The 15,801-nt window shown below is 41.1% G+C and overlaps 1 protein-coding gene across 1 annotated transcript in view; it reads left to right on the plus strand.

Moving 5' to 3' along the window:
* Positions 1 to 15,801, plus strand: part of msn (serine/threonine-protein kinase msn) — a 247,468-nt gene that overhangs the window by 204,856 nt on the left and 26,811 nt on the right. Inside the window, exon 22 of the mRNA XM_080280525.1 lies at positions 901 to 1,050. Coding sequence (XP_080136651.1) covers positions 901 to 1,050 — 150 coding nt within the window. The remainder of the gene's footprint in view (positions 1 to 900; positions 1,051 to 15,801) is intronic.

Consider the following 15,801-nt stretch of genomic DNA (forward strand, 5'->3'; position numbering starts at 1 on the left):
GGTTGTGATTGTTTTGTGGCATTTTCCTCTATGCAGGAAAGGAGTTGGTAGTACCTCCATCTTGCTTGATGTTTATGGAGAAAATGTACAGTACATAAGAGATGAAGTGGTGTGGAAACTAGATTTCAAGCTGTAACCATTTATGAGCATAACATCAGCAAGGGAGATGGTATGGCTCAGCTAACATGAGGGAGACTGATGGGGGTGTTTGGCTTTAATTGTGTTGGTGAGTTGTGCTGCTTGAGTGATATGATTAGTGCAGGGGCTGGTACAGAAGTAATTCCATCTGCAGGAGTAAGAAGTGGTTGGAAGGAGTTTGTTGAGTTTTTGCCTCAGTGCATGAAAGGAAACCTGTATGCCGATTGGGAGAGTGGTGATGAGCTGCGCTGGAGGGACTTTCATCATTTTTGTCATCGCCAACCTCAGTGTACTTTATCGCTGGATTTTGACAACAGATAGGTGAGCAGATCGATTGATGAACCTGGTTTGTTCACCCTCACATGGTTGTTTCTTGGTTAGTACTTTATTCCAGTTAATGCAAGACATTTTGATTTTGTGGAAAGTGAACCTTAGGATTCATATTCTTCATACTTTCGCCATTTACCCTTTAATGTTCAGGACAACTCGTGTAGTTTATTCCAACTAATGCCAGACTTGTTTATTCTGCTGAGAGTGATTTAAAGGTACCTAAGATGTTAATTCCTTGAATCTGATGACTGATTTTTAGATAATATACTTATTCAGCATAGGGGAAGCTTTTTAATACAGATGGGGGAAATATAGCTTTAATGAGCCCCTTCATTACTAATTTGAAAATTGAATAAAGTGGCTGAAAACAGCATGAACAGAAAAAAGGTACCATAAGGGTCAGAAAAGGCTAATGTTGTTACACAATTACAGAGCTTTGGAGAGTTGGTGCAGAAACCGTGCTTAGTGGACCTGACTGTGGAGGAAGGGTCACGGCTGAAGGTGATATATGGTTCCACCCAGGGCTTCCATGCGGTTGATGTGGACTCCGGCCAGTTCTACGATATATATCTTCCCAAGCATGTATGTAGTCAAAGGAATACGACCTTTTCTATTACAATGATATACCTTCAGTACCTTGACCTCTTGTGCATTGTAATCAGGCTACCACAAGACAGTTTTATGTAAATTAGGAAACATCTGCAGTCAGTAAGGGATTAATTAAGGCTGTAGATAGTTCCTTCAGTTCATAAAGTCTCACCTCAGCCAAATGTGATCTGGATTTTGTAGGACTACATTCATAAAAACATGTCACTGGATTGAGGAGGTAAAGTTAATTCAGTTTTGAGGAAACATCTTGCAGTGAAGAGTATTTTAAGCTGTCTCTGATTGTGTTCATTCCCCCCTCCCCCTTTTTTTTTTCTTGGTGACTTTATTCAGCTTAGAAGAGCCCTCTAGTAGTGAAATGGTTAATGGAAGGCTATACACTAATGCATTGGTTATCAGGTATAATTGGTAGGAAACATGGCACGTGATAACAGAATTATGTGAAAACAAATACATAGAACCTATGGGATTTATCCTAATTGGTACCTGGCACTGCAAGTGCAAGCCCCAAATTTCCATTTTATGACAGTTTAGACCACCAAATACGTTCATCCATACATACATAATGTTATGGTATGTACCAGAATCACACATAGACATGGTTAAATTAACGGAAAGTGATGAAAATGGCACAGTAAGAAAGAAACACGTGCCATTGAGAGACATAAGATGGGCTTAAGGTAAGGGGCTCTGAGGCTTGGGGGTGGAGAGTTAATGGTCTCCACCACCTGAGATTAACTCCTCGAGTAGGGCCTCATCTTAAAATCCCTCAGAGCCATCAGAAACTACAGGCACTTCATCATAATTGTTGGCAGAAACCAGCTTAGGTGCACAATAATGATGTTTTGAGCAAAAAACTGCACTGTAATGGCAGGAGTGCAGATTTTCATCCTGCAGTAATGACAAAAACTTCTATGACCAAGGGATCACTGTATCTGGCCCCTCAAATTGAAGATGTCTGCCTTTAGCTGAATAAAAAGGTTTGGAGGTAACAGGAACAGAATAGCTAGTCCACCATTAGACTGAAGGGGTTAATCCTCCCACACTATGTCTTCCAGAATGTGTACCAGTATAGCAGTTGTTCCATCAATCACATTTTTACTTTTTTTTATTATTATTTTTATTATTATATTAGTGGAAGGTGGAGGCGCTCACCATCCACTCACTCGTAGTGCTGCTTATGGGTGGCTGCCCTTTCCTCTCTTCTTTCCGTCTTTCTTTCCTTCCTCTTATGTCCTTTTCTTCTTTCTTTCCTCTTTCTTCTGTCTATGGGTGACTCTACACTGAGTGACAAGCCAAATGGTTTCCCGTACACCAGGATACCATTTACTATGCTGTGAGGTGACCATATAACCAAATTACGATGCCTGGTGGTTTAGTGGGCAATTAAGGCACTCCAATCGGATTGAGCCAATGCAGGTTTATATCCAAGGGATGATTGGGATTTATTGCACACATAATGCCACTTAGTGATGAGTGAGGCTGGTCAGTCTCATCTTAAATATCAGGACCAACTTGCCTAGCCCCGGGCTCCTACGCTCCTCATGGGGTAGCACAGGATTCGATGATGATGATGATTTTAAAAAAAATGTAGTTCACAATAAATTATAGAAAGTTTCATCATATTGCTACCTGCAAAGCTGCTTTGCAAGTTTCTCCCAGTTTACAGTATATAGTCATGCCCCTTTAAGGCAAACCCTAAACCCCTCCCATCCAGCAGATGTTGTCGCGAGCGCTCCCCACAGCTGGGCATTCCCGACAGAAATCGGCAAAATCATCTGTCTTTAAACCTTCATATCTCTCCTAATACTTAACCAATTGCATCAAATAAGGTTTCATATTACTCACCAATCCTTCAAGTTGATGGCATCAGATGGTCCATGATGTGCAGATAGGGAGAGTGAGTGAGTGGGGAATGAGGGCAATTTTTGGTGTTTTTTTGCCGGAGTCCGTATGCGTGGCAGAGGTTCGGTGACACAACAAAGGCTTACACTAGCCCATCACACTGATATCACTTCGATGACACTTCCAGGACACCAAAATACACTACAAATACTGTTTCCGTGAATATTTTTCCATAATCGGTCGTACTGGGTGAGCGAAGGTCGGTCACAGTAACAATAACCTTGAACTCACGCTGCTCATCGTCCTCGTTACAGACAGACAGACACTCACGCTTTCTCTCTCTCTCTCACACACACACACACACACACACACACACACACACTGGCTCTGTGGTAGCGTTCTCGCTTGCCATCTGGTAGACGGGAGTTCGCGCCTGGCTCAGGCTGCGAAAAGTTTCACTGACGAAGTGGGTGGTTACTGTCCCCCTTGAGCAAGGGGACGGGTGTGTGCGTGTGTGAAGGTCACAGCCTTGCCCTTAGATCGGACTATATGAGCTCTCAGCTCCCTTCTGGGAGGGTAAAAGCTGATGACCACGACCATCAAGTGATCCTGACCGACCCAGTGAGTTACACACACACACACACGAAGGCAAAAAACCAACAGAGAACGGGGGAAGAGAAGACTGTTTTATAGGAGAGTTATGGATCAGAAATTGAGGAAATGGTACTGACGGAGAGAGGGAGAGAAGAGGAAATAAAAGAACAGTGAAAAAAGTTGGAAAGTGGCACATACTAATGTTGACGGTTTAATATCAGCAAGGTTAGAAATCAACGATTACTTGAGATTCACGAACCAGATATCATGTGCTTTATAGAGACCAATTTAAGAGAGGATATTGACATCCATATGGGAGATAGCAAATACAAATTGTGGAGAAGAGACAGAAAAGAAAAATTGGGAGGAGGAGTGATGACAGCAGTGAAGAACATCATCAGTGTGGAAAATATGGAACTGGGAAAGGGTAAGGCTGAAGCGATAAATATGAAACTAGAAACTGGAGAGAATGGCAAGGGAGACATCGCAGTGGTATACCTTCCCCCTAAGACAAGGGCTTGGAAGGACGATGAATATCAGATGTTGTCAGATATGGTTATCTATCTCAAGAAAGTGATTGAGAAAAGCAATAACATAGTTATGATGGGGGATTTCAACTGTAAAGAGGTGAACTGGGAGGAATGGGACTTGGGAAGCAATGAAGATTCATGGGGCACTATATTGTTAAATACTGCAATGGGTCAAAGAGGAGACTAGATTCAGAGGAGACAACACGCCAGCAAGATTAGATTTACTTCTAACTAAAGAACCTGATGTAGTTGAAAATATAAAATATCAGTGTCCCATAGGAAGAAGTGATCATGTGGTCATTGAGTTCCAGATGATAAAAGGGAACGTGGTGCCAAGAGATGAGTTTTATAGACAGGGAAGAAACAACTATGGGAAAGCAAACTTTACAGGATTGAGGAAATTTTTCGAGAATGTGGATTGGAGAAAATTCAGAGAAACAAGAGAGACGCAGAGGAAGTGGGATATCTTTCTAGATATCTGTAATTCGGGAGTGGAGAAACATGTTCCAAGAGTAAGTGGGAAAGAAAACAGGAAAAAGGTGTGGTTTAACAGAAGGTGCATGATAGCAAAAAAAGAAAGGACATGGGCATGGAACAAATGGAGAAAGAGAGGTAATAATAAATCAAAGGAAGAATATAAAAGAACTAGAAATGAATGTACAAGAATATGCAGAGAGGAAGAGGGAAACTTTGAAAAAGGTATAATTGACAAATGTAGGGAAGAACCCAAATTTTGTAGATTTGTTAACGGCAAATCGAAACAAAAGGAAGGAATCACCCAACTGAAAGTAGAAGGAGAGGTCTATAAAGACACGGCTATGCAAGCTGAAATAATGTACAAATGTTTCCAATCGGTTTTCACTAAAGAAAAGGGACTTTGTGGAGGGGGAGGGTGTGACTAGAACAGTTGTTCTTAACCTTGTTTGAGTCACAGACCCCTTCGAGAATCTGGTGAACACTATGAACCCCTTCCATACAAAAATGCACATAATCACAAACACAGCATTTTGCATGCAATGAATATACATTATTTTATTGAAAACTACCTCATGCAATGTATCACAAAGTATAAAACAGTCTTCACAAAGAATTATGATTCTCACTCTTTTTCATGCAAAAACTAATGACGACTCGAAAAAATGAAATACATCAAACTTGTGCAAATTAAACAAACCAAAACTTTAAGTTTGCTCAAAAGTTCATTTCAGCAACAACAACCCTCTCACTGAAATGAACTTGTTTGGCCTGAATAAGATGAAATTGTGGAGTGGTCTTTGACAAGGCAACATGCATGTCATCATTGACATCCAGTTGATTTCGACTTTTCATTTTGATAGAAACAAGCGCTGAAATCCCTGACTCACAAAGGTCCGTAGTTGCAAACGGAATCAGAGCACCCATAGCTCGCTTTGCCAGACGAGGGTAGGCTTGTGTCAATGAACACCAGAATTCTTCAAGACTTTGAGTTTGTTTATTTGCTTGTTTGTTTTTTTTAAGTTAATGATGCCAAACGGCATCATGAACTCTCGATATATTGTTCTCAATTATTCTGACCTTTACGGACCCCTTGTATCCCATCCATGGACCCTAGGTTAAGAACCCCTGGACTAGAAATTTAGTGATAAAAGACACTAAAGTGGAAGTGCAGGAACTATAAATTACAGGAAACTCAAGATGTAAGGAAAACCCCAGGACCGGATGGAATCTCTACCTCGTTACTGGAAGAGTGCAGAGAACAGCTGGCAGATAAGATTCTTGATTTAATTGTGTGTTCTCTGGAAGAAGGGAAAGTGCCTCGGGAATGGAAGAGGGCCAATGTGGTACCAGTTTATATGGGAGGAAACAAGGAACAACCCCTGAATTATAGACCAGTGTCCCTGACCAGCGTAGTTGCAAAATTATGCGAGAGAATCCTGAAAGACAGATGGATATAATATCTGGAGGAAGCAGACATATTGGCTGAGAGCCAGTTTGGATTCAGAAGTGGAAGGGCATGTGTTTCCAACTTGTTGAGCTTTTACTCAAGAGTGATTTATGTGTTACAGGAGAGAGACAGCTGGGTGGATTGTGTGTATCTTGATCTGGAGATCAACAGGTGACTAATGTGGAAATTGGAAAACATAGGAGGACTGAAGGGAAACATACTGGAGTGGATTTGTGACTTCTTGAGAGACAGACAAATGAGGACAGTAATAAAGGACAAGATGTTTGGATGGATGGATGGAAGTAACAAGTGGAGTCCCATAGGGCCGTGTTGGCGCCAGTAATGTTCCTGATTTATGTAAATGGTATGGTAGATGGAGTGAACAGTTATGTAAGTTTGTTTGCTGATGATGCAAAGATCTTGAGGAGAGTAGAAGTCGAGGAAGACTGTAAAATGCTGCAGGAAGACCTGAATAGGATCCAAGGTTGGAGCCAGATGTGGGAAATGAAATTTAATGCAAAAAAAATGTAAGATATTGGAAATGGGTAAGAGTATCAAGAGGCCATCACTGAATTATGTGATGGGTAATGAGCCAATCAAAAAAGTGAGAGAAGAGAAAGATTTGGGAGTCCTGGTTCAGGATAGTTGGTCACCGAAAAAACACATTAACGAAGATAGTTAGAGAGATGTACAATCTCTTGAGTAACATACGAGTGGCATTCCAATACATGGATGAGGAAATGATGAAAAAATTGATAGTGGCCATGATCCGCCCCAGGTTGGAATATGCGACAGTAGTGTGGTTCCCACACAAGAAGAAAGACATAAATAAGATCAAGAGAATACAAAGAACAGCAACCAAGATGGTCCCCAGCCTGGCAGATCTGTCCCATGGAGAGAGGCTGGAAAAGCTGGACCTGCCTACACTAAAAGAAAGGAGAGAAAGGGGAGACATGATTGCAGTGTTCAGAGCCATGATGGGAATAGATAAAATTGATAAAAATTATCTGTTTGTATGGGATGGGAGAGTAACAAGAGGATATGGAATGAAACTGAAAAAGCCAAGTTGTTTGAAGGATATCAAGTAATATAGCTTTCCATATAGATGCATAGACCTGTGGAACAGCCTGGACAAAGAGATCGTCCAGTCTAAAAACTTAATCGAGTTCAAAGCAAAATTTGACTTAACGAGAAAAAGAGACGGGACCCCACGAGCGTAGCTCATTTCCTGTATATCACAACTAGGTAAATACACACACACACACACACACATAAATGTATGTTTGGCTAGGATTGTTGCTCAATTCAGGCATTGGTGATCTTGTAGAAGTCTGGATATTTCAACTCTTAGAAATAAAACTAGCACTACTAGAAGTACAAGTACAACTACCACTAGCACAACTACTACTAATACTACAACTACCACAACTACAAGTACTACTATCACTACCACAACTTCTACTATTACAACTACCACATCTATTACTATTACTACCACACCTACATAACATACTATGACTACTACTACCACTACAAGTACTACTGAAAAAAAAAAAAAAAAAATGCGAACCAGGTACCAGTAGTCATATATGTACTGCCCACAAATGAAAATAATTGCCACTGTGACTTTGTCTTTCCTCTGAGTTACAATTTTTCATCATAAATATGTATAAACAAATGTTTTCCAAATGAAATATGGCTGTGAGTTTATCATGAAACATACTTTCTGCCTCCATTATTCACATAAATATACGCAGAGCAGTGAACTCATATTTTCTATTTCAACAAAAAGCAACATACCAGTATGTACAAAACTAACTTATTCATAAAACCCAGACTCCAAGCACTCGGTTTTTGTGTGGAAATCAAAGAAACAGTCAGTACACAGTGCAACCTCACATTCAGCGCACCACCACTTCATCATACAGCGTTGCTGTGGTCGGCACAATGAATTGGCGCAAACATAGCAACGCCAGAAGGCTTCTTTGCCTACAGGTGTGCGAGGTAATATTTCCATGAAATGCCTGCTGAGGTAGACCCTGCACTGCAGGCAGTCAGGCAGTTGCTGCACACTGTGCCTACGTTTCATGGAAGGATTGACTTGTCCATACCTCTCCAGAAGGCCATAAATTACATCCTTTTCGAACTGTCTGAGGGATGTGCTGGGCTGTGATACATCCTTGTACAGAATGAAGGCATTCAGTATACAGATGTCCAGTACATGTAAGAATGCTTACTTAGATCACTTACAACACCTTCTCAGACAGTCAGTTGTGCCTATCTGCATATCTGATTTATCTACGAGTCGCATGTTCAAGTTTTAATCCAGAACAGCATCGGGCTTGAAGACTGGCTGCCTTGTTCTTCTGTAGACCTTGCCTTTGTCAGTCAACTTACCTTCGTGGACCGTGGAGAGGACATTCACCTTTCTCTTATCAAGCCAGTGAATTGCCAGGAGTTTACCTGATTGCAAGGTCCTGCACTCCCTCTTCACGGTGCCTGTGGGAAAGGATGGCCAATGCTTCCTCTTTGCGCAGACAGTAGCACAGGATCCAATTTGTTCTTGCAGGTACTTTGCAAGACTTGGTGTCATATAATAATTATCAGTGTAAAGGATGTAGTTGCCACCGAGGTACCAGTCCATTAGTTTCTTGACCACAGAGCCAGGGAAACCATGGGGATCGTCCTTTGCCAACACCGCATCACTTGCTGTATGCACAATGAAATCAAGCACGTACCCAGTCTTCCAATCAAACAAGACAAAGAACTTTATTCTGAAACGATGTCTTTTTGATGGAATGTACTGAATGAAGGCAAGACGTACCCTGAACAAAACAAATGACTCGTTGATAACAACCTTCTGAAATGGCCTGAAAAATGATCGAAATTTTTCCTTCATCTCTGGAATCGAGCGAATTTTCCACAGCCTCTCGTTCGGATGTGGCCCCATATTCATGGAAAAATGTAAGTACCTCAGGATGTCAAGATATCAGTCACATGGCATATAATTACTAAATACTGGCATCGCAGCAACATCGTCCATGAGCCAATAATCATGTATGTTACGTTTTCCGACATGAGGCATCAACTTTTTTTTTTTTTTTTTTATAACAGAACAGAGGAAGGAAAAACAAATTAATAAAAAAAATAATCCATACACCAGATTACTGGTGTCCTATGTTCATAAAATATCTGTAACAGTTAGACTTGAACAGCTGTTTGTTAAAATTTGGAGGGAAACAGCTCTGGGGAAGCGAGTTCCAGAGAGATGCAGTTCGGGGAATGAAAGAATTCTGATAGGCAGAAGTTCTGCAATATGGCTGAGTGACATTCCAGTCATGAGTGCTATCAGATGCCCGTGTAGCACGAGGGAAGGCATGGAGAGGTAGCAACATGGACACAACTTCGTCTGAGCATTTGCCAAAAAAATATTTGTAAAATAATGCAATGGAGGCAACATTCCTTCTTACTTGCAGAGGAGGTAGTTTATTTGTAATGGCAGGGTTGTTAATGATTCTAACTGCTTTGTTCTGAATTTTGTGTAGTTGTTTTAATGCAACCTCTCCACAACCATTCCACAAGGGTGAGCAATATTCAAGCTGAGAGCACACATGACTCTTATAAATTATAGCTAACTGCTCATCAGCGAAGAAGTTACGGACTCTGTACAATAATCCAAGTTTCTTTGAGGCTGTTTTTATCAAGTGATCTGACAGGTCCAGCTGAGGGCATTGTTAAGTGTGACGCCAAGAATTTCAATACTTTTGGAGATGGGAATATTAGTAGCACTGAAGGTAATGTACGAATCTGGCAATATCTGTCTATTAGTAAACTGTATACTGTATATTTAGTTTTACTAGCATTAAAAGAGATAAGGTTGTTTTGTCCCCATTCACTGATTGTAGATAGATCTTGATTTATGGAGATGGCTGTACTGAGTTGAGAGGTAGAGATATTGGACTGTGTAAATGGGTGTCTGAGTGTGAATGAACTATGTAGTGTTGAGTCATCTGCATATGAGTGAATGGGATTGTGGGTGACAGATAAGAGCTCATTAATATGAACCAGAAATAGGGTTGGCACCAGAACTGATTCCTGCGGCACGCTGGCGTTAATTGAATGGAAATTGGAATATACATCATATACTATTACTCTTATTTTCCTGTCACTAAGATATGAAGAAATCAAAGGAACAAAAGACGTTAGTCCATAGCAAGGGAGTTTGGACATCTGGGAACGGTGCCATACTCTGTCGAAAGCTTTAGAAATATCAAGAGCTACTGCATGAGTTTCTCCATGTAGATCAATTGATTGATGGATGGTATGAGTTAGGAGATTGAGTATGTCAATGGTGGATCTTTCGTGGCAAAAACCATATTGTCTATCACTAATTAAGTTGTTGGATTCAAGATGTTTAACAATGTGCTTATTAATTAAAGTTTCAACTACCTCACCAAGAGAAGATGTGACAGCTATTGGTCTGTAATCAGAAGGGTCAGACGAACTTCCTTTCTTCGGAATTGGGTGAATATTGGCTTCTTTCCATGAATTTGGAAATAAAGAAGTACATATGCATAGTCTGAATAATTTAGCTAGAACAGAGGCAAGTTCAGGGGAACAATTTTTCAAAATAATTGGTGGAATTCCATCTGGGCCTGGAGCTTTGTTGGTGGGTAAATTGTCTAGAATGGATTTTACCTATCTTGTCTGTATTTTAAGTGGGGCAATTTTGGGAGAGTCAAGTTCTAGTACTGGGACATTCTGGCTGGTATCGTCTATGGTAAGAGTTTCTGGCATGTGTACTGGCAACAATATCTGCTTTCCCATGCGGGTCATTTGTAATGTTGCCATCTGAAGATTTTAGTGGGGGAATGGAAGATGACTTGTTAACCCATTGACTGCGGCTGTATCATATATGATATCTGAGTCCAAATGGCTCTCACTGCGGCTGTATCATATATGATTTCCTGCTTTCAAAAATTCCGCCGTCAGAAATGGCACAAAATAAATCAGCTAGGAATTCATGGCACCCTATAGAATATTGCCATACATAGATTATGCATTTTTACAAGGTGCAGAGCTCAGCTCAGTTACCTACAAAATGCCGAAGGCAAAGGTACTAAATTTTCTCCATGCCGCCACTGGCAGTAGCCCAAGCAAATATTGGATGAAATCTCTGAATGAGCGTAGTAATGATTGTGATTTGTTGTTAGATGATGACAAGGATGGTTCAGATGCTGTTTTACACCTTATATGATCGCAATATTGACACTGACGACACAGTGCAACCATAACACATTGTTCGCCAGGCACCACCGCACAGGGAATATTTATTACTTCATGGACTTTATCAGAGGTTATTTTTTTGTTTGCTCTATTGTGTTATATACCATTGAACTTGGGATTTTTTTCTCTATCTTTTGACAATATTATTTTTTTTCTAATATTTATTTCTAAATATTTGAAAACTGCCGCACACTGAATGTACATGTAAACAAACACTGATGCAGTGAATGGGTTAAATTTATTATTGAAAGAATTAAGAGTTGACCAGAATATTCTGTTGTCATTAGGGTTGTTAAGTAGTTTTGATGCCTGCTTTTGAAGAAAGTTTGATTTAGATAGATTTAATACAGCTTTTGCATGATTTCTAGCCATTTTAAATTGGGAGAGTGATTCAAATGTTTTTTATTTTAACCCTTCCGTGGGCGAAGGCCCGGAATTTTTCCAGGCCGATGCCAGGGCCATTTTTTGAAGTTTCGAAAATTGATTTTATTTTCTATGCCATATTGAAGAGAAAGTTCAGATGCACCTAACATTGCAAATCCCAGCTTCCTAGACGCATTTTATGGCTTGCAATGGAGCGCGGAAGTTGCAGAAATATCGGCAACTGATATCCGCCGCCCAGGGCCGTGCCGCAACGCGACTGGGCGGGTGTAGTTGTTTTTTTTTTTTACCTCCCGAAACAATACGAATGGTGCTGAAATGTGCATACATGAGATATGATGACATCGAATGATTTCAGTACATAATCTGTTAGTTATTTTTTACGTTATCGTTGTGCCCATGCTTGGAAAGGAGAGTGAAAGAGTTGAATTAAATGAGAAAAGTGCACGTCCTCCAAGGTTAGACTATGCCACAGGAGAATAAAGTGGAGGGTGAGATCCGATTAGCAATGTGGAAGTTGAGTCGCAACTTCAAGCTCCCACACCACGAGTATGGCTAAAAATAGAATCATAATGCAGTTCCAGAAGTCTAATTATTACAAATACACATACAAAGCAGAAATAAATAAGTTTACAGATGGGGAAAAATGTATTTTTTCCGTAATAGCATGTTCATCCTTCTCTGTCATTTTACGTTCATCTTTATCATTTTACCTTGTTATTTTCGCAATATATATTGCTGTCTCGTAATCAGGGTGGTTGTATATGTTTTGTAAGGGAGGAAATAGATTGTATCTTCTGTCTGAGTCAAGATAATGGGTGTAACTATGTGTTTTTAGGCATGGCCATGAGCGAAAAAATTGTACATCCACTCATCATGACAGCAGGTGGTGAACTGACAGATGATATGTGAGAGGGTGAAGTCAAGGTCAGTCTCATGTCCCAGATTTTCGTTCACATCCCGAAGGTTTTCACAGTTTTCTACAAGTTGCACTGCATCAAATGATCCAAACCATTATAGTACAGCAAACATGAGCAAATAGGTAAAGATACCAAGACAAAAATGTATTTTTCACTTATTATCATGTCTTTTTTGTATGTGCCTGTATTACTTCATAATTGTAAACAGGTGGTTGTGTGTGTTTTGCATGAGAGGACAAAGATGATATGTTCTGCCTGGGTCGAGATAATGGGTGTAGTTGTGCTCGTATAGGCTTGGCTAGGAGTGACAAAATCGAAAATCCACTTATCACAACAGCAGGCTTTGAACTGCTTGATGACGTGTATGGGAGTGTAGTGTAGGTCAGTGTGAAGACGTTCAGAATGTTCGTTTGTGAAGACGTTCAGAATGTTCGTTCACTTCCCAAAAATTTTTGCAGTTTTTTATAGGCCGCGCTCAAACGACGGCTGCGGCCATTGATCGGCTAAACGTCATTCAACGCCGGCGGCCATGGAGGGGTTAAGTAAGAGTTATATGCTAATGACTTTTGAGCTGTTGCTCTGGCACAGTTGCCATCAAACCATTTTGGAGAGTTCGATTTTTTAGTGAACTGTTGACTTGGTATGAATAAATTACCAGCTAGTGTTAAGTTGCAAATGTGGGAATGGGTAGAATTGGGATCACAGGAGAAGAAGGACTGCCATGGAATGTCAGCAAGATAATTTCTAAATCCATCCCAGTTTGCCTTATCAAAGTGCCATCGAGTCACCCTGACAGGTTCAGAACGGGGAGGTGTGGGAGGGTTAACTAATGAGGCTTTGATGAGATTGTGGTCAGAGGATCCAAGTGGTGATAGTACCTCTATCCTGTATTGATCTGGATTATTTGTCAAGAATAAATCCAAGAGATGGGCATTATGGTCAGGATTATCAGGTATTCTGGTTGCTTGCTTTACCAGCTGGGTGAGATTAAACGATTCTGCAAACAGCTCGCACTCACGACCAGTGTCGTCAGTCCTGGCGGAATGCAATAACCATTCAACATTATGTATGTTAAAATCACCCAAATTGGTAATTTCGGTGCTGAGTGGATATGGAATCCAATACACTGGGTTCCAAAGAAGCATTGGGGGAGCGATAAACTACACAAATATATTTGGTAATATTTTGACAATTTATTTTATATAATGAGTAATCAAAACTGGATGAAATGAAGTTTAAAATAATGTCAACTGCATATTGGGATTTGATATAAGAACAGGTGCCGCCTTTTTTACGTAAGTTTGTAAGGAGATGGTAACCGGGAAAACAAAATGGAGATATATCGGTAGAGGGTGAGATTTGTGGTTCTCTGAGGAAAAGGGCCAAAGGGGATATGGACTGAAGGAATAAATGAACTGAGTTTAAATTTGTGGTAAGGCCGCGGATGTTGGTGAAGAATAAGGCCGCACTTTCACTTCTTTGCTGATGAGCATTCCTGGAAATAGCAACAGTCGCTTGATGGTGGCTGGGAGGACCCTGTACCAGCCCTACTCTGCCGGTGGTGGCAATCCGAGGTACCACCTCATTTGATAGTAACATTGCAGCAGCCATTAGTGTACTAAAGACTGTGAATAGAAGGTGTGATATGTTATGCGCATGTAGTGTGGTGTAGACAGTTGAAGGTAGAGGTACAGTAATCTCTCCAATATCCGACGTAATAGAGCCATAGGTAGGTCCGGATATTGGGCCCCAGCTTATGGACTTGTACTTATGGACCCTAACTCAGAGAAACACCTATACAGCTCCCTCTGGACATGCATAGCACCTATTTAAGACCCAAATCACACCAATAAGGCACATAAATGACTGAAATAAATGCAATAGAAACATAAAATGAGGGTTTAGAAGTATGTTCATACATTAATAAACATTCTGGTACTTATGGACCCTAACCTAGCCTGACTCAGAAAAACGCATTCCTACTGCACATGCATAGCTACTAACACCCTATTTGCACCAATAAAGGACATTAAAGAGTTAAATGAGGTAAGTATAGTATGGAAAAAAGTACAATATGAAACATTCTGGCTACTTACAGCAAGTCCCTGGCCACCTCGATGAATAACCGCCTCCTCTCGGACTCTGACAGTAAGAACGATTTCCTGAAGCACTTGCAGTACACTGTTCCTGAAGTCTTGCACTGAACTTAATCAGTAACACACAGAAGTCCGTTCTCTTCACAGTGTGCACTCGTCTAAATAATGCTCCATTGTAACTTACTAAGTGTTGCACTTTAACTTTTCCCATTCATATAATTTTCCAAAGCCAAAACAAACAAGTCTATTTACATTAAATTTTTTTTCTATTGAGTCTTTTCTCTCACAACTTTAAATCCTTAACACAACAAACTGTTTTTTTCACTGCACAACACTCTAAATTCCCGTGTGGTCTAGTGAAGAAGTTCTTGCTGTTTATTCACTGTCAGAGTCCGAGAGTATCACTGGCAGGCAACCTAGGGGTGCATCGCTGGGTCGTGGTGATGGCGTACCCACTGCAGACGACTCTGAAGACAGCTGCAAACTCACGTCGAGCGGTGACTCCACCGTTGCTGATGTGCTGGGCTGTGGCTCAGAGCATGAGGGCCTGTCTTGGGGAGGCATTGGAGTGGAGCCAGGGCTGGGCACAGCGGGGGTCACGGGCCTGAAAAAACAGTCAATGGTTGATTGATGCAATGACCGACGATTCTGACGATTGATGATGCGCTGCCTGAAAGCACGCACTTCCTCCACGAGTCCCAAGGGCCCCATCTCCCTGTCGCAGTCCGGGTGTTCCAGGTAGTCTAGGACGAACTCTAGATGTTCCCGGAGTGCGCTCAGCTTGGAGATGGCTGGAGCAGTGTCCTGCTGAGAGGAGTCTGCATCATCGTCGCCTTCAGCGTCGGAATCTTCAAGTTCGGTACTGACACCTGCAACCAAAGACGCGATCTCGATATCAGACAACGTCTGATACCCAGGATCGCCCTCGTCGTCATCCAACCAATCACGAACATCATCCACATCTACATTGTCGTCGTGCGTACGTAGCCGTGCATGGAAGTCATCCACGTCAAAGCCTAGAAAATCGTACTCCACATACATTCCGAGAAGCAGACGAGAATAACCATTTTCCAGAGTCTTCACAGGGACTTCCTTCCATGCACTAGCCCAGTTGTACAGAGCAGACTTGATGTTGTAGCGGCAAAGGTTTT

The sequence above is a fragment of the Coenobita brevimanus genome, chromosome 85, assembly GCF_032717465.1.
Source record: "Coenobita brevimanus isolate Jiangsu-jjx chromosome 85, ASM3271746v2, whole genome shotgun sequence".
Taxonomy (NCBI): domain Eukaryota; kingdom Metazoa; phylum Arthropoda; class Malacostraca; order Decapoda; family Coenobitidae; genus Coenobita; species Coenobita brevimanus.